This window comes from Dromiciops gliroides, chromosome 4 (genome assembly GCF_019393635.1).
Source record: "Dromiciops gliroides isolate mDroGli1 chromosome 4, mDroGli1.pri, whole genome shotgun sequence".
In the NCBI taxonomy this organism is placed as follows: Eukaryota; Metazoa; Chordata; class Mammalia; order Microbiotheria; family Microbiotheriidae; genus Dromiciops; species Dromiciops gliroides.
This window is the reverse complement of record NC_057864.1, coordinates 395,759,407-395,785,707: the sequence shown is the minus strand read 5'-3', so window position 1 is coordinate 395,785,707 and position 26,301 is coordinate 395,759,407. Positions and strand designations below refer to the sequence as shown.

Below are 26,301 nucleotides of genomic sequence, written 5' to 3'. Positions count from 1 at the left end.
GTCTTAGACAATATTTATTTTATAATCTAATTTTATTCAATTGTGTTTCTCTGTGAGTATGTATAAGTACATACCCAAAGAGAAATAGAAAATATCTACATACAATTTACAAAATAGATATATACATACATAAATTATATATACATACTAATGAGACCACATGATTTTTGGTAAAAAAAGTACATGCTTTTTCTACCACACTGCTCTTGCATTGGTCTTACAAAAGTAATATAAACCTTTTGCAATAACTAAAGCATGTACTACTGCTGATCCAGGATTTTAATAACTTGTAGGTTAAAAAAAATACAATGCCTAGAACACTGTTATCAAACAAATATGTTTTATTGGCAGCTAAAAACAGAATTCACCCAACAATGAAACTTTTTTTATATATTTTTTCTTTCTTTCTTTTTACTCACTGCAGTACGAGGAACAAATCACAGACACTTACTTTGGAGATAACAGAGACCATGTTGTAGATTTTACAAAATCATTTTTTTTTAAATCTCTGTATTGTGCTCCTCAAATGACTGAGTCAGTCTTTGTTTTGTTTTTGTTTTTTGCCAAATAGCAGAAACATAAAATATCACAGCTTTGTCTATACTTTAAAATTCTGCAGCAACCTAAAGACATGGACAGATACACCACCGACTGTTGTTTTCAAGTATATCAATTTCCATATCAACCTAATAGTAGTATCTAAAAAATTCACTTTCTTCCATAGGAAGTCTTTGTTTGACAAGCTGTTATTCATCTCTTTGACGTTTTAAAAGTATCTGGGGCAACATTTGAATTTTATCAGAAAATAAAAAATGTTTACCTACCATGTTCAAATTAAGAACAGTGTCTATACAAGTCAGTTGTACAATTATTTAAGTGAAAGATGAACATGAACATCAGATTAACTTAATTCTGGCAGACAAAAGTGAACTACTAAGGTCCAGTCAGCCATTTATCTATTACAGAGAGATGACAACTTTACAAAAGGTATCTTTTACCTACTGAGTGATGATTATGTCCCCTCAGTTTCTGTGCTTTCTACCACTGGTTCACTTTCTATATCAGCTTCTGTGTCACTCTTCTCTTTGTTTATTTCACTTGAAGATGTCAGTTTTTCATAAAGTTCAGGATCATTTTGTACTTGTAAAGGTGGTGGTTGATTATCTGTCTCTGTATTTTCACCATTTACCTGGGGTACATTATCACCTTTTCGTTGAGAAGTAGCCCCTTCAAAATAATCAAAAACTCGTGGATGTGGATGTGGGACCCAGGTGTTCTGAATTCTGTCTCTTCCAAAACGATTTCCATTAATTTCTCTGCAGAAATCAAAATCTCTGTCATCTCTATCCCTTTGTCTCTCCCAGGGTCTTCTGCGGTCATCAAAATCTCTGTGAGCATCCTGTCCAAATCCTCTGTTCCAAATGGGACCACTTCTAGGATCAAACCTATAATTTCCATGTCTAAATCTACCTCTATCTTCATGGAAGCTTTTGGGACCACCATAGAGAGGTAAAACACGATGCTCTCTTTCATCAAAATCTCTATGGCCCCAAGGCTTATCCGAATTAAAACCAAAGTGGTCTCTTCGACCAAGGTTATCTATACCTGGTCTTACAAGATTTTCTCTTATATCTATATGTGGTCTTCCAAAGTGTTCCCTTCCATCTATTGGAGGTCTTCCCGGACCTTCTCTTGGATCTACAGGTCGCCCCACTACGTCCCTAACATCCACTGGTGAAGGTCTACTAATAGTCTCCCTGTTTTCTATAGGAGGAAAACGGTAATCTCTATCTCCTTCCTGTTGAATACTATCATTCCCAAGTGGTAGCCTTTTTTCTGCATTAGGAAGATGATCTATATTTTGTCTTAAAGGAGCTGGAAAAGGTCTCTCTGCCTGACTGAAAATATCTCCTGGAGCAAAAGGACCACGAGGTGGAGGATGAAGAGATGCATCTAGGATTGATGGAGGAGGGATTCCTCTTTGTGGTGGAAGTCCAGGCTGCATTAAAGGGAATCTTGGCCCAGGAGATTGTGGTATAAGTCCCGGACGAATATCTAACATTGGCATTCCAGGCATCCGCTGACCAGGAATATTTAATGGAGGCAAGTTTTGAGGCCCAGTTGGTGGCTGTGGTCCCAAAATTCCAGAATTACTTGGAACATTTGGTGGTTGAACTCCCAGGAGTCCAGAACTGCTAGGAATATTTGGGGGTGGTACCCCCAAGAGTCCAGAACTACCTGACACATTGGGCAGTTGTGGTCCCAGAATTCCGGAACTACTTGGAATATTTGGTGGCTGTGATCCAATAATTCCAGAAGTACTGGAAACAGATGGCTGTACTCCCAGAATTCCAGAATTACTTGATACATTTGGTGGCTGTCCACCCAGAATTCCAGAACTGCTTGACATATTTGGTGGCTGCCCACCTAGAATCCCAGAGCTACTTGAGACATCATTGTGGATCACTAAAATGGAAAGATAGAAAGCAAAATTATAAATATTCATTAAAACGAAAGGTACACTTAATATAAAATGCAAAAGAAATTGTTACTGACAATGAAATGGCACTATGAAAAGATCCATGTAGAAGGATCAAAACACCTATTATTTTTGATAGATGGTAGTCAGTCAAGAAAAGTTACTAGATTACTCAAAGTTTTAAAAAAAAATTAAAAAAAAACTATAATATCTTGACCTCATTTTAAATCATATAAAACTATCTTACATATGTATGTAAGCTGGGAAATAATGTACATGAGTCTTGGTACTTTAAATCATTCATCCTTCAATCCCTAGGTTCTACTAGAAAGCTAGAAAGATGAGGTGGTGGGTGACTTTTAAATAAAATTTTGGTAGTGTGGCATATGTTGAGATTATATTGGGGGAAGGGATAGGAATTAATCTTATTTGAAGATTAGGGATTATTCTAGATCATTTATTTGCTCAATTATTTTTCCATTTATTGCTTGTTAAATTGAATATGCTTTCTGCAAATGTAAATCCCTTGCTGACTTTTAATACATGCTTTTTTATAAGCTATAGTTCCTAGATTTAGCACTGTATTATTTTCTTGTTGTTTTAAGCCTCCTAATGATTTAAAACAATTACCTTTGTTATTCTGGGGGAAACAGTGTCAAATTTTGAACAAGTCATAAATAAAAGCCATATGCTTCTTTTTCACTAGTATTTTGAGAAAATAGTTAAGACTTGCCTTTTGTTTTTTAAATGGGGCAATGGGGTTAAGTGACTTGCCCAGGGTCACACAGCTAGTAAGTGTCAAGTGAGGCCGGATTTGAACTCAGGAACTCCTGAATCCAGGGCCGATGCTTTCTCCACTGTGCCACCTAGCTGCCCCAAGACTTGCTTTTAGTAGTTATGTTGACTCATTATAGTAAAGGCAGAAGAGGGTCACATGCGCCCACTATAATTTAGGGGAAATATGGTTTTATTTTTTTAATGTTTTTAAGACATGTTTTTTGAGGCAGCTAGGTGGCGCAGTGGATAAAGGCACCGGCCCTGGAGTCAGGAGTACCTGAGTTCAAATCCGGCCTCGGACACTTAACACTTACTAGCTGTGTGACCCTGGCCAAGGCACATAACCCCAATGGCCTCACTAAAAAAAAAAAGAAAAAAAAAGACATGTTTTTTAATTTCCAAGAGGCTGTGGTAACTGTGTTTAGATATCAAACTCATTTGACAGACATAAAACTTTATGTATCAAACTCATTCAGTTAAAACGAACTTTCACTGAACACTTGATAGAATTCAAAGTGACTAATTTTTTCCTTTATGCTTATGCTTCAGTCATCTGGAAAATGTGTAATTTAGGACTAAAATATCTAGGGTTTCTTCTAATTATTAATTTTATGATTTTTGGCTATAGGGTAATGACAGAATATACTGCTTTAAACAGAAATTTTAGTGGCCTCTCAAGAAGTTAGTATATATGCATTTATCATTTCCTTCACTGCTTTGCAGCCCAAGAAATGCTAGATGACAATAAATACCAATTATCTATACTTGTTAAAGCTGAAAATTATCCCCCCCCCCATTTTAGCTCATTATATTCCTTTCCTTTTCCTTTCCCTTTCTGTGTCTATGTGTGTGGTCTGTGTAAATGGGACAGAATGTAGCTAAGTTAGGGGTTCTGGATCATGCTTCTGACATTTATTACCTGGTCTGTTACTTTCACTAGAAGAAAGCTGGTGATCTGTGAGGTGTGCCAATTTTTCTTCTGACTCTGGCTGGTTACTTGGTGGATTAAAAACACTTCCAGCTGACATGGTTGAAGAAGCAAGACTGCTAGACACAGAACCAACTGGCAAAACAAGGTTACTAAAAGCAACATCTTTCATTGTCTCTGGAGTCATGGATATTGGAGGCTGTACCAGAGCTGTTTAAGAAAAAGAAGAGTCTTGTGTTAAAGGAATCTGTGATTAATACAATTCAATAAACATTTTTTAAAAGAACCTGTTGGGTAAAATATTATGCTAGTAGTTGTGGAGAATAAAAAGCTGAAAAAATTCCCTGCCTCATTTAATAAACAAATTAAAATATTTATATCTATCACTAATGACTTGGTCAATATTTTAGACAGCTCTCACTGACCTGTTTTTCCTATCCATAGACTTCCTATATTGTCTCCTCACAAATATAACATAGGGAATATAGATCAACAACAGTAGATAGATTGTTTTGTGCAGCCATTAGCCAAATTGATAAAATGAGCATAATAATATCTGTAGTACCTAATTCACTGTGTCCTTGAGACTCAAATGAGGTAATATATGAAAAGTGCTTTGGAAGTCTGGTGCTATAACAGAAAAATGATGTAAATAACAAAGTATAAACTAAAAACTGGCTAAGGAAAAACTGTATAGTTAATGTATAAGTATGTCAAATATCTTTTGATCATCTTAATGATTTCATATATATCAATGCCCCACTTATTCAAATCAGACTTTTACCATCCTCAGCTTCAATCACAATATAGCTATGAAAACAAAATGAATGCACTAACTGTAAAAAGTCCCAGATAATTTGTTTCACAAAGAGGCATATCTGTGAAAACAATGGTGTGTAAAATAAGGGAGATTAGAAGCAACTTGCTGTAAGGGCTATGTGACAGCTAACAGAAAAGGGTAGAAAGAGTATTTAACAGCATAACTTCGATTGACTTGGAATACAATATTATTTAGAATAGGAATAAATAGGCTTTTATGACTACTGCTCTTCAGGCATTCATGGAAATTGCATCAAAAATAATGGCTTTAAGTCATTTATAAAATGATAATGCAGTATATACTGAGATTAAGAAAGTGAAAATAAAATAAACAAATTTTAATAGCATTTAAGGGATAATATGTCAGTTACATAGAAATGCCATTTATATGGAACATCACATTCCCTAGTTAGATACAAATAAATAGATGTATAAGAATTTTAGTGGAGGCTAAAATAGATTATAAATTAGAATTAATATTATGAAATATTTGCCTGAATCATTTACAATTAGGGTCTCTTTTCTGAGCACTTTTGTCAAACGATTACAAAGAGTAACATAGGGGGCAGCTAGGTGGCACAGTGTTTGATAAAGCACTGGCCCTGGATTCAGGAGGACCTAAATTCAAATGTGGCCTCAGACACTTGATACTTACTAGCTGTGTGATCCTAGGCAAGTTACTTAAGCCTCATTGCCCCACAAAAAAAAAAAAAAAAAAAAAAAAGGAAGGTGGGAGGGAGGGAAGGAAAGAAGGAAAGTAGAAAGGAGGGAAAAAGTAACATCCCTTGGCCTCAGTTTCTTTGCTTGTCAAATGAAATGGTGAAGAATTATTGGCTCTAGCTCTAGATATACTATCCAAAATAAATATGGTGCAAACCTAGCATTCTTCCTGATGTATCACACTAGCTCTCCAGTTTTCATGTGAAAAAAAAGAAGATAAGGCTTAGTCTTACAATTAAGTGGAAATTTCAAAGATCAGTTTTAGCATAAATCAAAGCATACAAAGCATATAACAATTGTTGTTACTTTTGGTTCAGTTGTATCCAGCTCTTCGTGATCCTGTGGACCATTATCACTTCAATACTATCCATGGGGTTTTCTTGGCAAAGATATTGAAGTAATCTGCCATTGCCTTTTCCAAGGGACTAGGGCAAACAGAGGTTGTGATTTCCCCTGGGCCACAGACCTACTAAATGTCTGGGGCTGGATTTAAACTCAGGCTTTCTGATTCTAGACACAGTATTCTATCCACTGAGCCACCTAGCTGCCTAACAATTAGAGAAGCAGAAGAGCTGAGATAAGGGTACGGGAAATGCTAAAGCAGATTTTAACTGACTATTTACATAGGTTTTAAATTAGGTTCCTGGGGGCACCTAGGTGGTGCAGTAGATAAATCACAGGCCCTGGATTCAGGAGGACCTGAGTTCAAATCCGGACTCAGACACTTGACACTGTTAAGGGCTAAAATTCTAGCTAGTCTGTCTAAAATATCTAGTGAGTGGTCGCCAATAAATTATAAGCTTTAACAAGAGTTAGACTTTTAAGCATTTATTAAGGAGAATAAGAATTTGGTAAAGAGAGAGAGAGAAAGGCCTAGATTCCTATCTATTAAAGGGAGAGCACATTTCTAGTTCCACTCTCCACCAGAGTCCAAAAGAAAAAGAGCGAGACTGAGCGCCAGTCTCTTCCTTCCTCCTCCCACTAGCCCACGTCACTTCCTGACTCCTGGTCTTGCCCTCAAAGACCTTCCCTTCATGGGCAGAACTCTTCTACAGTAAGTATCCAGCAGGTGGCGTTATTCCAATCGTTACAGTCCCCCCTGTTGTTCCTCAAGAAACAAAATGTTTCCTTGACGGAACAACACTCACTAGCTGTGTGACACTGGGTAAGTTACTTAACCCTCATTGCCTGGGGGGGGGGGGGGGGAGGGAAGGACGGACGGACGGACGGACGCCAAGAGAGATATGTACATTAGATTCCTGATTTGGGAAGGTAATTTTTTTTAATCAAAATAGATGACCTCTGAGGTCTTTTCAAGGTTAAGATTCTAGAATTCTAATGCAGTACTGGTTCAGAAGGAGCTTAATAGAGATCCAGAGAAAGACTAAACTTAACATAAGCTAAAGGGGAACTGGGAAAGAAATCTTAAGACAAACTCAGCACTAAAAATTTTAAGTTTTATGTCTCTTTCCTTTTCTTATCCTTGCACAAAGCAATGTGATTTCAGAGGAAATCAGCACACATTTCAATAGAAAAATCAAATTCAAAATGTTAGAAAACAAAAGTTCTATTACAAAAATGAAATGAAGTATGACACTAGTTCATAGGAACTTGGATCCAATCTCAATACTGTTTTCAACTGTGTTCACTTTGGAGATATATTTCTTTATATGTAACATCAAGGGACTGGACTACATAATCTTTAACATCCTATTCTAATTCTATGTTATGGTCATAAGAATAATGAAAAGATTAGTAGAATAATCAAAAGTTAAATGTATGTACACGTTAAAAGTAAAACAGACCTCTTTTTTCACTGTTTTTTAAATTTTATATCAAATTTTTCAAGCAGAATTTCCTAAGTATTGTTGCCTGAATTACTGAAAACTTTTAAATCAAAATTAAGAAAAATTAATACTGAGAATTTCTGATGAGGAAAGAGAATTATGGTGAAAGTAAAGTGTGAGAAAAATTGGACATACTAACCATATCTGAAATCTGTAAAAAAGATTTAAATACTCTAAGAAATGTCTAATAGAATTTGATATTCTTTCTAAAATATCAAGACCCTGATAATAAGCAAGAGATAAAGAAGCTGGCATATTTGGTTGGAATGTTGATTCCAAAGACACTAAAAATCTAAAAAGCCAAATAATACAATATTGATATGATTAGTTTCATAATCAAAACAAATTAAGAAACTCACATGTTGCTACTACTGGAGGAATAGCAGGGGGTGGTACAACAGGTGGCGGAACAGGTGGTGGCATGAAACCTAGACAAAAACACAAAAACAAAAAAGGAACAGAAGTAATAATTTAGTTTAAAAATTCCATAGCCACATGTGGACAAAGCATTTCTAGACTAATTATTAACTTCTATGTCCTAAAAATTACTATTATTCCATTAAAGATAGCACCTCATACTTTAATCTGTTACCTCATTTGCTAATCACAATAATTCTTGGAGGTAGGTTGAGTATTAACCTATTTAATATATGAAAACCATGAGCTTCCTGTAAGCTTGGACTCTTGCTTTTCTATGTATGACCAGCGCCAGTCTCATAGTAGATATTTAATAAAGGCTTACTGCCCTGACACAGAATCACAGATCATTTTTTGAGCAAAGTCTAGAACCCAAATGACAAAGACTTATACTCTTTAAAGTAGACTTCATTGTGAGACATGTCTAGGTACATCAACAATATCATCAGATCAATTTATTAATGTTATTATGACAATATATACAAATATATCTGAGATACATATATGCATACCTGATTAATGCCATTAAAAAAGAATTCTCTTTCCTTTAAGCAAAAAGATAAGTTATTTCTAAAGCCTCCCTCCACCCCATAAACACTATACTTTTTTCCTGTCTGCTACAACATAACACTGAAAAGCTTTCCTCTTTCTGCCTTTCCTTTTTTAAGCATGCACAGTAATGTGTAAACAAGGAAATGTAATCATTGTCTATCTCTGTAGCTAAATCACACAGCTCCAAGACACTTTAGATAAGTATAACTGTATGTTAAAATGGCCTTATTTTAAAATCAAAGGAATGTTTAATTCAGGGAACTTTGGTTCTTAAATTTTAATTCATTTGTCATAGAAAAATATGATTAAACATTTAAGCAGCCAGACTATAAGATACAGAGGAATACAAAACATATGAATATGTTTCAAAGTTTCCCCCCCCCCATAAAAATACAAGACTTTCCCCCCTAATTTACAACAGTGTTTTAAGGGCAGTGATAACATATTCTAATAGATGCAGACTGACTGGAGTTGGCTTCAGAACCAGGAAGACCTGAGTTAAAATTCTGTAACGTTCCATGAAATAATCTAAAACTAGAAATTGCAGAAAAGGTGCAGTCCAGCATTGGTAGTTTCCTTGCCCAGGAGCTCTTTATGCCAGTGAAGTCACTGGTCAAGCCCCTATCACTGTACTTACACTGGTAAAGGTAAATCTGAATATGAATTTAGAATGTTCATTAAAAAGTTCTGTATAAAAAAAAAACAAGTTTATTGCTATGTCTTTTGTATTAAGAAAAATGGAAAAGGAACAATTTTAATAACACAGCAGATTTCCTTACCAGGAGGTGGTTGTGATGGGTTGAAACTTGCTCGCAAGAAAGGAGGTGGAGGAATTGCACTAAATCCTGGAGGAGGAACGGACATTGACACTGGAAATGTTGGTGGAACTAAACTAACAGTAGGTACAGCTGGTGCTACTGGAATCTTTTGTGAACAGAAAAGAAAAAGACAAACCATTCACTTTTCGAATGTTAAGTGAAAATATCTTTTAAAAGATGAAAATTTACTAGTTGCACATTATCCTAATTTTAAGAAAAATCACAATTGTATTTTATATTTCTGCTTCTAACACTTTAGAGTTCTTTCCACTCCTTTTTACATCAGTTTTCTTTAATTATTTCTCTTCATTTACTCCCATCTTCTTAAATATCTGCACCCAGATCATAACCACTAGAGTAACTATTTTAAATGAGCCAAAGTAAAGTTAAAAGCAAAGTAAACTTAACCAGAAAAGGATAGTTGACAAAGAGCAGTGAACTTAAGCACTAATAAGTTCTGAGTTCAAACCTGACTTTTGATGCTTTTTAGCTCTGTGAACAGGCCCAAGTCACTTAACCTGTGTTGAGCTTCAAACTGCCTCATCTGTAAAATGGGGATAGGATCTAAAGTACTTACTTTTCTGAGTTCTCCACTTCCTTTTCCTCTGTTTGTCTTCCCCTAATAAAATGTAAGCTCCTTCAGAGTAGTAACTATATCGGTATTTTGTCTTTGTATCTCTAGAACTTAGTGCAGTACCTGGCATGTAGTAGGTATTTAATAAATGCTTGTTGCCTTGACATGCCTCCCTTATTCAATTTCCTCCTGCAGTGGGTAGGCTTAGTTGCTCCCAGTTCTGAAACCCTCCTAATGAAGCTACTAACATACTGAAGCTGCATTCATTTTTCTACTGCCATTTATTAAGTACATTAAAGAATGTTTCCAAGCACAGTAAGGATAATGGAGAGTAGAATCTGAGAGAGACTGAATCTAGGCTAGGAAATGATCCAGAGAAGTCAGAGTTCAGAGATAAGGCTGTATCCCAGAGAATTATTTACTTCACAAAATAGGACCTGTAAGTAAAAATCAAAGCCTCTGACTCCAAGTGAGGTCCTTTAACTGCAATTATAACATTTTCAAAATAGTATATTAAAAGTACAAACTTTTAGATTTCAGGGGTGGGTTTGGGTTTTTTTGTATTTTTCTGCTTCTTTCATGTCTAAATTAATTAAATAAAATTAACTAAATTAAAATCTCCCCTTCCTATACATTTACATACTTCTTGATTTGCTACAACCTTCCTAGAAATTCAGACATATAGCATAACCTTAGGACAAACCCTGGAAATAGAATACAGGGGTCTTTCTACAATACAGAAATTTAGAGTAGTACATTCTATAACCTAAGGTCATAATTTATCCTTGTTTCCCCGTTTAACCACTTTTTTGTTTTACATCAGAAACTTTATTCTCCATTATATCTCTATCCCAAGTCCACAATCACTGACATTTTCATTTAATTACATAAGAAGTCAGAAGGCACTGGAAAAGTATAAAGAACCATACAGCCTAGAAGACCAGCAATAGGAACCCTAGTCACCCTAAAAACAGTAAGCCTGAATACTACAATAGTTGGAACAGTAACTATACCTTTTATTTTAAACGCTTAAGCCAAGATGACAAGAGAACATGTAGGAAAGCAAGCACTATAGAGTGTTTATTCAGTGGAAGTTATAATTATACTCATTTATACATTTTGTATATATTAATACATTTAGTTCTTACTTGAGGCTTTTCCCTGATCCTTGTATTATTAGTACACATTCTCTCTTAGAATTACTTTACATATAAAATACACCTAACGTTTACTTGTATACAAGTCGTCCAATTTCACATACTCTTATCCTTACAAATAGAGTAAGTTTCCTGAGGGTAGGGTGTGGCCAGTTTTATTTTTACCTTCAGATGGCTGGCACTAGTATAGTACCCTGGTATACAGGGGATGCTTAATGATTGCTGAATTAAATATTAAATGGTTTCTGAGTATATATATTAAATATACACGAATGTACATATCTATACCAATCAGTCACCAAGCATTTAAAAAGTGCCTAATATGTGCCAGGCATTATAATAGGCACTTGAGATACAAAGAGAGGTTAAAACAGTAGATGCCCATAAAGATTGTATATAATACAATGTGTGTTCAAAATGTATACAAACTAAATACAAAGTATTTGGGGGTGTGGAGTGGACAGCTAGGAGGATCAATAAAGGTCTCATATAGAAAGCTGTGCTTCAGCTTTTCTTTAAATGAAACCGGGGGGGGGGGGGGGAGGAACTTGGTGGCGCAGTGGATAAAACACTGACCCTGGATTCAGGAGGACCTGAGTTCAAATCTGACTGCAGACACTTGACACTTACTGGTTGTGTGACCCTGGGCAAGTCACTTAATCCTCATTGACCCACACACACAAAAAAATTTACAAAAGAAAAAAAAAGAAACTAGGGTTTCAAAGACAGTTATGGTGAGGAGAAAGTATATTCCATGCACTGCAAAAATCCAGTGCAAAGGCATGTAGGTAAGGAATGTACTGTTGTGTGAAAGGGATGGCAAGGCTAATTTGTCTTAAACTTAAGAGTATGAAGAGTAATAATTTATAGGTTAGCATGGGGTTGTGTAGGGCTTTAAATGCCATGTATTTGATTCTAGAGATAATGAGGAAGCATTGAAACTTTACCAGCAATGTGATAGAGGCAGTGTATTTCAGAATATCATTTTGGGTATGTTGAGAGCTGTATGAAAGAGAGATTGGAGAGGTGAGAGACTTGAAGCAGGAAGATTAATCAGGAGACAATTTCAAGAAAGGGTTATGAGTAGATAAACTAAGAAAGTGACTATACGAGAAAAAGGAATGATTCTGTGATACCTAGATATGCATGAGTGATTGAAATGATAGTGGTACCCTTGTCAGAACACGGAATTTTTAAAACTATTAAAAAAAAAAAATGACCTCTAAGCAAAACAACTTGTTTTTTAGGACAAGTTGAATTTGAGATGTTTAGAAGACATCCAGTTTGAAATGTCCGCTAAGTAGCTAATGATAGGGGACAGGGATTAAACATATAGATATGGATCATCTACATGGCACAGTAGTTAGTTTCATCTGTAAAATTAAAGTAATAATAGCACCTACTTCCTAGGGTTGTTATGAGGACCAAATGAGATAAGATCTGTAAAGTTATTAACACAGTGCCTATACATAGCAAGTACTATATAATGTTATTATTCTTGTCAAATTGGATTGACAGAGTAAATTCCCTCATATGAGAGATCTCTAAACAAAATGAAATCATTGAAGCAGTCCCTATCCTTTACCTGTTCCTATAATTATTCAATTTGCTTAATTTACAGCTATTCGATATCTACTACTTTAGGTTACTAATAATCCTGGCTTCATTTTTGAGCTTAAATATAGAAATGACAGGACATTATTTAAAAGTTAACAACACATTCTGTAGAAAGAAATATTTCAAAAGCTAAAACGCATGACTAAATTGAAATTTGGGGAAAATCATTTAAACTAAAGAATTCAGGGGGGAAAAAAGCCTCCTTCAACTATTTGGGGGGGGGAGTGGTAATAAGGGTTAAGTGACTTGCTCAGGGTCACACAGCTAGTAAGTGTCAAGTGTCTGAGGCCAGATTTGAAGTCAGGTCCTTTTGAATCCAGGGCCAGTCCTTTATCCACTGTGCCACCTAGCTGCCCCTCAAGTATTTTTAATATATTAGTTTTAAATTTGGTTACTGCTTTAACTTTAGTTTATTATAAATATGATGGAAACAAATTTGCTAATGAGTAACTAAATACATTTTATTGTCATCTGGAAAGTATGATATATTTAAAAATACAACAAATATGTAATTTATTTCTCTACAGAATTTCTCACATAAGTTGCTTTCCTTCCACAATAAAATGGTGATCCTACTCTAAATCTCTTCCTACTTCAGAATATCAAATGTTTTGTTTTTGTTTTTGCAATTCTTTGTATTTCCCTCTCAGTGCTGCTTAGCACAGTCAGTATGAACTTACTAAATGATTCACTTTAATCAATCCTCCACATAGCGGCCAAAATGATTTTCCTGAAGTGTAGGTCTGAATGTCTAACACTACAGTCCTGCCTATTCTGTCTTTATCTTCTACATATTAATTTGCATCTGCTTTGTTTCTCATTGCACTATAAGCTCCTCTTGTGAGCAGGGATTTTAAAAACATTTTCACTGTATCTCCCTGAGCGTATCAGAGGATTTGGCATATGCTAAATTAATTCTTTCTTTCTTTCTTTTTTGGTGGGGCAGTGAGGGTTAAGTGACTTGCCCAGGGTCACACAACTAGTAAGTGCCAAGTGTCTGGGGCCAAATTTGAACTCAGGTCCTCCTGAATCCAGGGCCGGTGCTTTACCCACTGCACCACCTAGCCGTCCCCCATATGCTAAATTCTTAAAACTTTCGGTGCCACGAAAGTCTTCAAAGTCTAGTCAAGTCTATGCAACCCTTTTCTAAATAATGCTTTTATATTCAAAACAGAGGCTTACAAAAGAAACCAATTATTCTTAAATAAAGGTGTCTTTTTTCCCCATATAAGTTTGCAGAACCCCATGGGAGTCCATGAAACCCAGATTATAATTCCTCTAGTTAATTTCCAAAATACTTGTTTTGCAAACACTAAAACAGCAAAGTATTACTCAGGTTACAAAGAACTTTCTAATTATAAAATATGGCAATATGAATGTTCCATTTAATAATCATAATGAATAAAAATGCCTCAATTTGTGCTGTTTCAAAAGGAGGGATTTGAACAACATACCATATTCTTGTAAGAATTAAATTTCAACTATCCTCACTATTTACTTAATGTTTAATTCTCCAATTAACAGTTCTAACTAAACAAAGCAAACCATACCTCGAGACCCAAACTTTTCTACTTAAGAAAACATGGAACAAAATGATCTAGGAGTATGAGAAAAGAAAAAGTAATCTTCTTATATAGATAGTTTTAATATACATGTCACCTCCTTAATTATCTTTCCCATAACGGTATTTTTATTTGCTTATTCACTACAGGAAAACATGGCATTCCTCTACTTCATTTTTAGCTCTTAAACATTAGGATTGTAGTATGTAGGAATATGCCAAAATTCTACTCCAGAAAAATAATTCAGATATCCTTAGGAATCAGTTTATGAGACTTTATTTATACAGCTCTGGTCAACTTATTATAAATTCTGAAATGGTCTAAATTATTATGAACTTATAATACCAAAATTACATGTTGGTCAATAGCCTTACTCTCTTCTTTCACTAAATGGAAAAAAAAGTGACAAAATCACTGCTTTATCCTCTGATCAAAAAGGAAAAAGATAATTTACAGTTGAAGATATAGAATAATAAGGAATTTACTATAATTTCAAAAACACTTATTTTTAAAAATAATAACATTTCTAATTATTATGCTAAGTACCTAAAAATGCTTACTGATTAAATCCAAACCATTTCGGATAACCATCATCATACTAACCGGCAACATAGCAACAGGGGGAGGATAAACTTCAGCCTGTGTAGTCACCACTGGTGTCTTTTCAACTGTTGTTGGACTCTCTACAGCTTGGACAGGTTCTTTCACAGGCTCTGAACTCTTCACAGATTCCCATTCTAAATAAATAAATTAACATTAATTTTATGAATCAAGTATACAGTTGACTTTAAAGCTTGTGCTTTGCATATTTAAGTCTGCTGCAGATTTAACAAAAGCCCCTTGTGCTCATCAGACACATCTAGAATGTGTAGTGTCTATTTCAGAGTATCTGAAGGGGATAATGAAAAATAGAGTATATACTGATAAGACATCAATACTGTGCAAGTTACTAGAAATCACACTTTATAAAGCTATATTTAAAGAACTGAGGATCTTTATCCTGCATGGGCTTTTAAAAAAATATTCCATATGGAGGAAGGTTGCAATTTATCATATGTTGCTTTGTGTGGCACAGCTGTGACAAATTCTAGAAAACTACAGGAAAAGAGATGTAAGCTCTCTGAAGGAAATAATAGCTAGAGTTATTCAAGCAAGTTTCATGATCTTTGCTTAGGAGATTCCTTGCAAAAGAAGATTCCTATATGGGAAAAAAGTAGTACTTGATGACTTCTGAGATGCTCTCCAACTCTAAAATTCTATTTGTCTCATAAAGGTAAATGAAAATAATATCATTTTTTTTTTAAAGAGGAATTGGGAAAGGCTTCCAGGAGTGGGGAGGATTTTACCTGGGAATTGTTTTGTTTTCTTTTGGGAGGGGAGGTTGGGCAATAAGGGTTAAGCGACTTGCCCAGGGTCACACAGCTAGTAAGTGTTAAGTGTCTGAAGCTGGATTTGAACTCTGGTCCTCCTAACTCCAGGGCCCGTGCTCTATCCACTGCACCACCTAGCTGCCCCCATGAAAATAATATCTTAACTTATGCTGTGTCATAGGGAAAGAGATTTGAGCTAAACATATACCAGATTCTGGTAAGAATTCTTTCAACTCTCCTATTTTTGCAAAATCTTAAATTCTTTAAATAACAATGCTGGGAAAACTTTTAAGCTTTGGTAGTTTAACACTGCACTAATCCTTTTGGAATATCCTACACATTATATCATAGCAAAGAAATACAACTTCAAATGTGTCCTGCTCAATTTGATTTCAGTTGTTAAAGCTATTTTGAACCAAAGTATTAAGAAGAATTCTTACCACTATTTACAGTCTCTTGATCAATCATGCCTCCTTCAGCAAAGCCATCTAGGTCATCCACCTTTACTTTCTCCCAAGGTATATAAGTAACTCCAAGATCTACATCCCAGAATTGTTTATACTCTGTTTTTACACCTTTATTTAAAGCCCAAGCAATCTGCAAAAACAAATAACCTATGTGTTATTGTATGCAGCAAACATATTGCGAAAATTAAGTTCAATGCTCCCAATATTAAAATGTACTCAACTTGCCTAAGAGCAAATTACTGTATGGTTTTGCACAATTTCCCCAAATTTGGCTTGAATAAAACCTGAATATCACTTATAATCACTACTATCTGTATTTCTTTTTTCCTTTTTAAAGAGAGCTCATTTAGGGAGAACTGCCTATTTCAATACCATTATAAAAGTTCTTTAAAATTGCTTCAGAGAGACAAAAGCTAAGTTCTTACTTTCAACTTCTTTAATTCATATTTTTTCCAGGGCTTCTATTTTTTCTTTCCCTTATTCCATCCTTCTTTAAAGGAAACATCCTGAATAGCGATAACCTTTTCATCTATGAGCTAAAGGTAACTAGCATTCGCTTTGTGATCCTCACTATAAAAGATACTGCCCAAAATTATTAAAAAGAAAAGCCATGTTTTGTTAAATGCTAATAAAGGATTAAAAACAAAACAAAACCCATCATATCAAATTCCTTTCAAGACCACAAAAATGTCTTACCTTTATAACTTTGGACCCAATTTTGTAAGATCCAGAACTAAGTTTCTGAAGTGCCCGATAGGAATCCTGTCGATGAACCATACAGACATAGGCACAGCCTCTTGGAGGAATCATCTATAGCACAAAAACAAAACAAATCCATCATTACGCTAAAAATTACAAAAGGAATTTATGGGTGAAAGAGATAGACAAAGGAAGAGAATCTCTCTCACAATCTAAAACCATTAATATCATACATAACAAAAAAAAATGGAACACTTAGTGAAACTGACAGCCTGGGAAATGCTGTAAAAAAAAAAAAAAATGCCATTTCCTAATAAGATACCCAAGGATAAGACCATACATATACGTTCTTTATTTTAAAGAAACATAAATTGTTGCATTTTTTATTCATTTTTCAAAATGTTTTGAATGACTGGGGATCTCTGGCAAATCCCTTGTTATCTATTAATAGTAACAACAAATAAATTAGAATGACTACTGTTCTAAAAATACAATATTTTCATAGATGATTTATACTTTTCAAGGTGTTTCAGAAGTGTTTTGTGTTCATGCACAGAGGCTCAGGAAACAAATTTCAGAAGGTACTCAAAGTACATTCAAGCACCAGATAAACTTTAATATGAAAACAGAAAAGGCACTATTTTTTCTCAAAATAGCTAGGAAAAAACCCCATTAGATACTTCCTTATTATTTCCCACTCCCCCAAAACAAATAATAGCTGAGAAGTTTACTTTTAAAAATGAACAAAAATATATTTACATGATTATACATGTATCACCTATTACGTGGATGGGGGGGGGTGGTTTGGGAGGAGGTAGAAAAATTCTGAAACTCAAAATCTTAAAAAGATTAAATGTTGAAAACTATCTTTACATGTAATTGGGAAAAATAAAATACTATTTACACACAAAAAAAAAGATGAGCAAAAAATGAAACAAAACCAAAAAAGATTCCCCCAAAATCTCATTTTAAAAAATAATTAAGTTCACTTAACAGTATAGAGGGTATTATATTCAAAGATTCATATGAACCAGATTTCACTGATGTGAAAATTCCCTCCAATATTGAAGATAGTAACCCATCCATGCCTGTCCATCCATGTGTGACCTCTTGTCCATATCCTGCAATAAGTTTATTGCAGAGTTCTATCCAACATTCTAGGGGTATTCCTCACGTTTTCTTGGCAATGCAAAGATAACAGTGAGGCACATGAGTTGTCTATCTCTTTTTCTTTCCAAATGACCAGATTATCTACATCTTCAAACACACATTTCCTCAATGACATGCTTTACTCTAAAGCAAAGAATACAACATCAGATTATGATTGCATGTTGATTCTAAAAAACCATCTGAGCCAAACACTGCCTTAGAAGCTTCCCTCTAAAAAGGTATCTCTTGTTATATATTCTAAAATTATATAAAAGTATGTGAAATATATAAGAGATAAGATTTCTGGATGATGCTCTGATGATATCAGGAAAGGAATAAAACAGGGAAAAGCATGCTTGCAAAAGGTGTTCACCACCAAAATCGAAGAGGATACAGCACAGAATCCCAGTTGAAAAATGATTTTTTAATAGATGGGAAGGTCTTGCAACTGCTACTGTTTGTGGGTGACTTCATGCTGCTTGCATCGAGGCCTAGACCACTACTGACACTCCTGGACAAGATCCATAAAGTAGAACCTATATTATTCATCAGTAGATGTCTTGGACAGACACTGCAATGGATGATGAATAGGGCCCAGAATTAGAACAGGAAGAAGATAGCAGGCTAGAATGCCTCTGAAAAACTGCAAGGTTATTTTAATGACCCCGCACTTATTCTTAAAACAGTATCAATCTTTTTAATGCCAATATTCTACTGGTGTTTTTCTGTGGCTGCAAATCATAAACGTCTACTGTATAGCTTGCCAACATCTTCATAAAGAAGCATTACCAAACAAATAAGACATTGATAGCATTTATTACATAGGAATTCACATTTCACAATTATACATTTTGTGAAATTCATTTTGGGAGATCCTATATTTAAACTGTAAAAGAGATTATGAATCAAGATCCAGGTTATCATACATACTTAAAATGTGACTTTAAGACAAAAAAGATGGATTCTTAGCAATTTGATAAGTAGTGGTAAAATTCATTTGTTGGCTGTTAAATGTCAACTCTTCACTCCAAAATTAGGGGAACTGTTCAACAATATCAATTTGTTAATTCCCAATGCAAAAAGAAAGGCTATGGAACATATAACAATATAAATCATGAAAAATCTCTCAGGGGCAGCTAGGTGGCACAATGGATAAAGCACTGGCCCTGGATTCAGTTCAAATTCGGGCCTCAGACACTTAACACTTACTAGCTGTGTGACCCCCTGGGCAACTCACAACCCTCGTTGCCTGGCAAAACAAAACAAAAGAAAAAGAAAAATCCCTCAGTTAAAGGAAATTGGTGACTAGCTGTGTGACCTCGGGCAAGTCACTTAACCCTCACTGCCCCCCCCAAAGGAAATTGGTGGAAACTGGAAATTGGTTGAACATAAAAATTCAGGCAATGGAAAGAAACCATAAAATTGGTTAAAATTAAAATACATAATTTAAACAGGAAAAAAATGTCACAAACTCTCTTTTTCCCTATATTTTAAAAAAATGTAGACACATTTTATAATAGTAAAAAAAAACCTATAATCTAAAATCTAAACAATTGTTCTAGCTTCTGAATTCTAAGGAAGAAACAATAAGATATCTTTTGCAATTAGGTAACTCCCACATTATAATTTATTTCACAGTATTCTAGTTTTAGGCTCACGGAATTCTGGAGTTAAAAGGGACTTTAAGAATTAGCTAATTCAACTCCCTCATTATACAAAAGAGGAAAATGAAACCCACAGCAGCTGACTTGGCCAGGGTCACACAGAAAGAATTCAAATTCAGGTCTTGTGATTTTAAATCTAATGCCCTTTCTGCTATCACTAAGAAAATAACCACATAACCATTCAAAAGTAATTATCCTCAGGATATACATACATTTACACACAGAGCATAGTCTTGAATTTTTAAAACTATTAAGTTATAGCTACCAACCAGATTGCTTTATAAAGAGTAGATTTCTTACAATCATGGAACAATATTAATGGAACAATGAATTTGTTCAAGCATGATAGAAAATGATTTGGTATAATTTAAGAAAAGTTCTAAGTTGTGCATACCCTTTGATGTAGAGTCTACTATTACTGATATTTTTCAAGATTATTGATGACAAGAATGATAGGTATAAAAATATTTACTGCAGCATTATTTGTGAAATCAAAAGGTAGAAAACAAAATAATTGCCAAATGATAGCATAATGACCAAACTATGGTACAGGAAATGGGATTAGTAGTGTGTTGAAAAGAAATACAAATTTAGAGAAATATGCCAAGACTTGCATGAAGTAATACTAAACAAAAAAAAAAAGTCAAAAGAACACTTATTATGACAAAGCAGATACACTCAACACTGATGGGCAACAGAAATCTGGTCAATTATAATGGTAAATGGTAGTACTATACAACCCACCTTTCTATTAAAGAACAATAAACTAAGCTTTCAGGCAATATTATTTGTAGAAAGATGTTTGTATGCCTATTAGAAATTAACTTTTGCATTAAAAATATATTAAAAGAAGGGGCAGCTAGGTGGTGCAGTGGATAGAGTACTGGCCCTGGATTCAGGAGGACCTGAGTTCAAATCCAGCCTCAGACACTTAACACTTCTAGCTGTGTGACCCTGGGCAAGTCACTTAAACCCAATTGCCTCACCAAAAAAACCCAAAAAACAAAAAAAAATATATTAAAAGAAAAAGTAGTATACTTCATTTAGGAAAATAAATCAAATGAGCAGCACAAAAAAAAAGAAAGCACAAACTACTTCCATTTTTAACTAATCTATTTTTAACCTAAAAGTTTACATTTGACAACTGAGAAATCCAAAAGTACATAAAGGTACATATTCAAGAGAAAGTTTAGAAAAATTAATTCTAGTATCAATATATCTAGACAGTTCCCATACATCATCAGAGTATATTAAATAAGTGGATATGGACAGGGACCTGAGAATTCATTGATATAGAGAGCTCCTGAAAAGGAAATTCCCTTTCCCAATGCAGGCAAACATCCTATTTGCAACTTATAGTGTTAATAGAGTTGACTAAACAATTGAGAGATTAAATGATATGTCCAGGATCATAAATCCAGCATGAATCAGAGGTGGAACTTGAACCTGTCTTTACAGTCCTCAGGCTACCTCTCTATTCTTAAGATCATGCTGCTTGTCTTAGGAACTACTCATAAATAGAACTCTTCTCATTTCCTAATAGCATGATTATAAATGTGGTTATATGGTTGACCAAGTTATCTATAACAAAGGAATCAGATATGACTCAACAAAGATAAAAGAACTATAAACTTCTAAAATAAAGATGGCACCATTATCTTCCAAATAGTATTAAATGAGTATAAATATCTGGTAAATCATAAAATAAAAGAGCCCTCAATGTTCTACTGCAATATATACACAGTACATAACACAATTGCAATAAACACTATAAGTTCAACAACAATTATGCCTGCTTACTTAGAATATCAAAGGAAAAGATGGATATCCTAATCTCTACAAAAACCTATCCAAAAACAGGGATATCTCCAAGAGCTCTCTGTTCAAGATTTTCATTGCAACATTATAATTACAAAAAAAAAATATTGCAAGCATCTTAAAAGCTTAAACTAGAATAGAATGATTAAAAGTTGTTATGCAAAAAATGTACTAGAACACTATAAAGAAATTAAGATAAACAAATATGAAGAAAATAATGAAAGGAAAGGCCTTCCTGTAATAATGCAAAGCCCCCCTCCCCCAAAAAATCAGAACCAGAAAAATGGAATAAATCCTAAATCAAAGGAAAGGAAATGTAAATGAGAAAAAAAAATCATGAAGACCAAAAAAGGATGAAGTGAAAAAGTGCTATAGTACTTTATGCAGAGAAATTGATTTAAATTGTATAAGCAAATTTTGTTCTTTGTAGCAATATTTAATGTTAAATTCTAATAATATAATTTTTAAAACTATACAAGGAAGTTTAACCTGACAGCTTTCTTTTATCTCATCAAATTATACTTTATCAAACAATAGAGGACATTAAGCATTATTATGCTCTTAGCAGAGCTTCCTTAGCCTTAGGTGCTCAATACAGATCAGCTGAAAATAGTTATGTCTTTCACTTATATATAAGTACTTTTGAAAAAGTTGGCCCAACATTGTTCCTCTTCCTCCTATTTCTGCAACCTTTTCACTTTAATCGAATCAACAGTTATAGCTATTATGAAAGACCAGTTATATAAGACTAAATAAAGCCTGACAGTTAACAACAAATGCTGTCTTTATTTTGTATACAGCAAAAATTGGAATGTTTTATAATTTATTAGAATGCCATAAAAGGACCTTCAAAATATCTGTCACAGAATTGCTAGGACATTAACTCAGTCACAATGCCATTCATATTATTAGATACAGATCGAAATGAAAGCTGAAAAATAAGTAGCTAGCAATGCAAAATGGGAAAGGTGGAGGCAGCTTGCATTTTTAAAAAATCTTGATCATACAACTAATATGGTAATGTTTTACATAATTTCACATGTATAACCTGTATCGGATTGCTTACTACCTCAGGGAGGGGACAGGGGAGGTAGGGAAAGAGACAGAACTTGGAACCCAAAACTTCAAATAAAAATGCTTATTATCAAAAAATCTTGATCATAGTATGAATAATTATTTGAAAATACTTACATTGATGGATTCAATCTGTCCAAATTCTTCAAAAAGATTGGTTAAATCTTGCTGTGTAGCTTTCTTATCTACTTGACCAACCCAAAGAGTAGTACTACAGACTGTGAAAAGATCAGATAACCAGCTTGAGCTTTTTGTATATAATTTTTATTTTTCAGTGGTTTATAGGAATGAGCTATGATTTTATTAGTGTTGAGATCTTGGTAAGAACTCACTAGTCCAATGGGCTATGACTTGATGGGTAAGTCCTAAAGTAGTTTCCTGGAGCACACAGAACTTAAATGATTTAAGCCCAAATATCCCTAACTACAAGCCCAGCACTCTATTCACTACACCAATAGCTTTTAGAAGTTCATACAATTTCATAAAGGGCACACACAGTAGAAAAATGAAAAAAAAAATTTTTTTTAATTTCCAAAGTTATTGTTTATACATGTAATATTTAGGATTAATCCGAAACCCAGGTATCTGAGCATGTGTCCCAAGCAAATTTGTTATTATACACAATCTTTATCTGTTACACAACAAGAGCCTTTTTCTTAATTTGGGCAAAAGTTGAAAATTCAATTATAATGAATTGCAACTCTGTTCGGGCAAAAAGAAAGTGCTGACTTTAGGAATAAGAGGGTGAGCCTCTGAGCCGGGGAGATTTGGGTTCATAACCCACTTCAATACCCATTAACTCTGACCCTGAGAAGGAAACCTCTCAGTGCCATAGGAATTGAAGTAGAAAGATGCCAGGGCCAAAAAACTATTTAAAATGTTTTCAAAGCTTGTTAAAACACACACACTGACACATGTAACTTTTTCCCCCTTTGTATGCCAAAAGAGGCTGAACAAGGTTAACATGAACTTGATGCCCTTGTTATAAATAGGAGGGTTAATAGGCTGCATACTTTGCCTTTAATTCCTAATTCCCTAAGTTTATACCACTTCTAGCATAATATTCTTAATATTTTTTATTGCATGTGTTCAACAGTAACTTTTTACCTGCTATATAAATTGTATTATTTAGTCATCAATATAGCTTGTGCTGTCTTTCTATGAGAGAGGTGTGCTTCTATCTTAATATTTCAGGAACAAAAAGCAGTGTCCTTTAACCAAGACTGGGAGAGAAGGGGGAGAGGGCACCTGAGGTTTGAAGTAAAAGGAATCAAATTCAAATTTGGGGCTAGGCTATACAATGATACAAAGGAATCATAGTATGTATAGTATTAGTTATAACTGTGAAAAAGGAAATTGAAATTGAATATACTGGAAATTAAAAATATACATTAAAATTCTGACCATGTATAATTTGCTTTTGGTCATGAGTTATAACTGTTTTCTAAATTGCATTTATTAATTTTAATAGAAACTATGCAACACTAAGAAATCAGCTACAATTACCAGAGATGTTAGAAAGTCAACTTCTTTATTTAATCCTAATTAACATTCTTGTAAGACATTGCTTAGTACTTTCTCTTTTTCTGTATTATATTACAATAGCTATTATTTGTACACTTTTCACAAATTACCATTCAAATGAATACTCACTAACAGGAGTCACAGTGTTAAAGTATTTCTCATTTTCCCTAAAGATAAAAGATCTAGGAACATATGAGTAGATGATACTTACCACTTAATGTTTTAGATCGGATTGGAGGCAATCCTTTTTTCTGTCTTTCTTTCTCCCTTTCCCTAGCTCTTCTTTCACTAGAGTAGGAACGGGAAGATTTTTCTTTTTCTTTCTCTTGACCGAGAACGTGATCGCTTTCTGTGTTTGCGCTTTCGAGAACCAGAACGTGACCTGGACCTTCTTTTTCTTGGGGATCTATAAGAAATATACACACACATTATAGGTTTTAGAATATTTTATAAGTAAGTTTTATTGGAAGGGGCTCAGATTTCAGGAGAAGGGGGCATAAGGACTCTATTACAATGTCCTTGTACTTTATTATAAGTGAGTCTCAAAAGTCCTCATTATGAAATTTGTATATCAAAAGTAATTATTTCTCCTATCTTTGTTCAGCTAGTTTGTACACCCACAGACCCCAAAGCTGTATTTCATGAGGTGGGATGGGTGGCATAGTGTGAAACATGCTTTTCCAAGGAAGCCGTTTGCCTTTTTTGTGTCTCTCCACTATATCTTTCCTGGTAAGACAACACTGTTGGCATGAGGGAATAGTGAAGAAGGAACAATGATAAAGACATTACTCCATGTGGTAACTGTTAGGACACCAGATTAGGGGTCAGAGGACATGAGCCTGAGGTTCATCGCTGTTTATCCATAAAATCAGCAAAGTGAGTAGAGGATTAGTAACATTTATTCAGGCTCAAAATTCTATGCAACTAACGGACCAAAGAAAGCTGTTTCTCTGAGGTCTAAAATGATATCTTATTACCATGAAAAGCCCCAGTGGATAATTTATCTCAAACTTTTAACCTATTTATGCTTGCAAGGCAAATGTAGTTCTGACAGCTAAATATTATGTCACAAATAAACTCAGTCATTTTTCAGCCATATCTGACTATTTCTGACTGCATCTGAGGTTTTCTTTGAATAGCTTATCATTTCCTTTTCCAGATCATTTTGTAGATGAGGAAACAAAGGCAAACAGGGTTAAATGACCTACCTTGGACCACACAGCTAGTAAATGTCTGAGGCCTAGATCTGAACTCACAAAGATGAGTCTTTGCAAACTCTAGGCTCAGCACTTTCTCCACTGTGCACCTAGCTACACTCATAAATAACTCCTTATATTCCCTATTGGTCATAGATAACTTAGTATGATTATGCAAAATCAGGTAAAATCCTAAGTCACATATTGCTTTGTAACATGATATAATCAATAAGTTGATTTTTTAAAACCTTAAATACATTTTCATAAAAGTACTTTTGGAGTAGCAGAAAATGTTATTCAAATCAGTTATAAAGTTCTGCATCATCTTACTTAATTCTGAAAGAACTGCAAATCAAAGAAAAAGATGTTATCATGTCAAGCACAGTAACATCCTTTCATCTTGGGTAAAAGCACAAAGACTACAATAAAATCACAAAATGTCCATTTCCAAAGATTGAGGATTAAAAAACCTTGAACGAGATCTTGAATGTGTTCTTGATCTAGAGCGAATAGGCACTTTCTTTTCTTCTTGCTCAAAGATCTCTTCTTCAGCAACATCTTGCCCTTCATCTAACTCCATATCCTTGACAAAGGAAAGAACAAAATAGTCAGCAAAAGAAACATCCTGACAACATTAAAAGCAAATTTTATATCAAAGATAGCCTTAAGAAATAATTATCAGAGCATTTCAACAATTGCTATTTTTAGTTACCTTTTAAAGTATACTATAAAAGTGGCAGCTTTTTAAAATTTATAATTTATAGTAGAAATTCTAGATCTATAAAATAAGTTTTACCTGTTGCTGAATATCTATAGAATCATCCAAGTTTGTCTCAGGTTCAAGGAACTGCTGCTGGCTACTTCCCTGTGATGGTGATGCAGAGTGCTCTGAACCAAATGTACTTTCTGGATTTTCTTGAGTGGTGACCTATGGAAAAGTGCATAATGGAAAATTTCATCATTTCCTACCTTCACATATGAACATAAAGGTATAGTCCAGTGTATCTAATGACATAAAATAGATTAAATAGGAGGGAAACAAATATTTACTAAGTGCCTTTTATGTGCCAGAC

At 34.3% G+C, this 26,301-nt stretch overlaps 1 protein-coding gene across 1 annotated transcript in view; it reads right to left on the bottom strand.

Moving 5' to 3' along the window:
- Positions 1–792: 792 nt before the first annotated feature.
- Positions 793–26,301, bottom strand: part of SCAF8 (SR-related CTD associated factor 8) — a 99,418-nt gene continuing 73,909 nt past the window's right edge. Inside the window, 12 exon segments of the mRNA XM_044001916.1 lie at positions 793–2,466; positions 4,176–4,394; positions 7,930–7,998; positions 9,319–9,463; positions 14,871–15,004; positions 16,078–16,234; positions 16,801–16,914; positions 22,626–22,726; positions 24,244–24,343; positions 24,345–24,438; positions 25,699–25,811; positions 26,025–26,156. Coding sequence (XP_043857851.1) covers positions 1,013–2,466; positions 4,176–4,394; positions 7,930–7,998; positions 9,319–9,463; positions 14,871–15,004; positions 16,078–16,234; positions 16,801–16,914; positions 22,626–22,726; positions 24,244–24,343; positions 24,345–24,438; positions 25,699–25,811; positions 26,025–26,156 — 2,832 coding nt within the window. The 3' untranslated portion in view covers positions 793–1,012.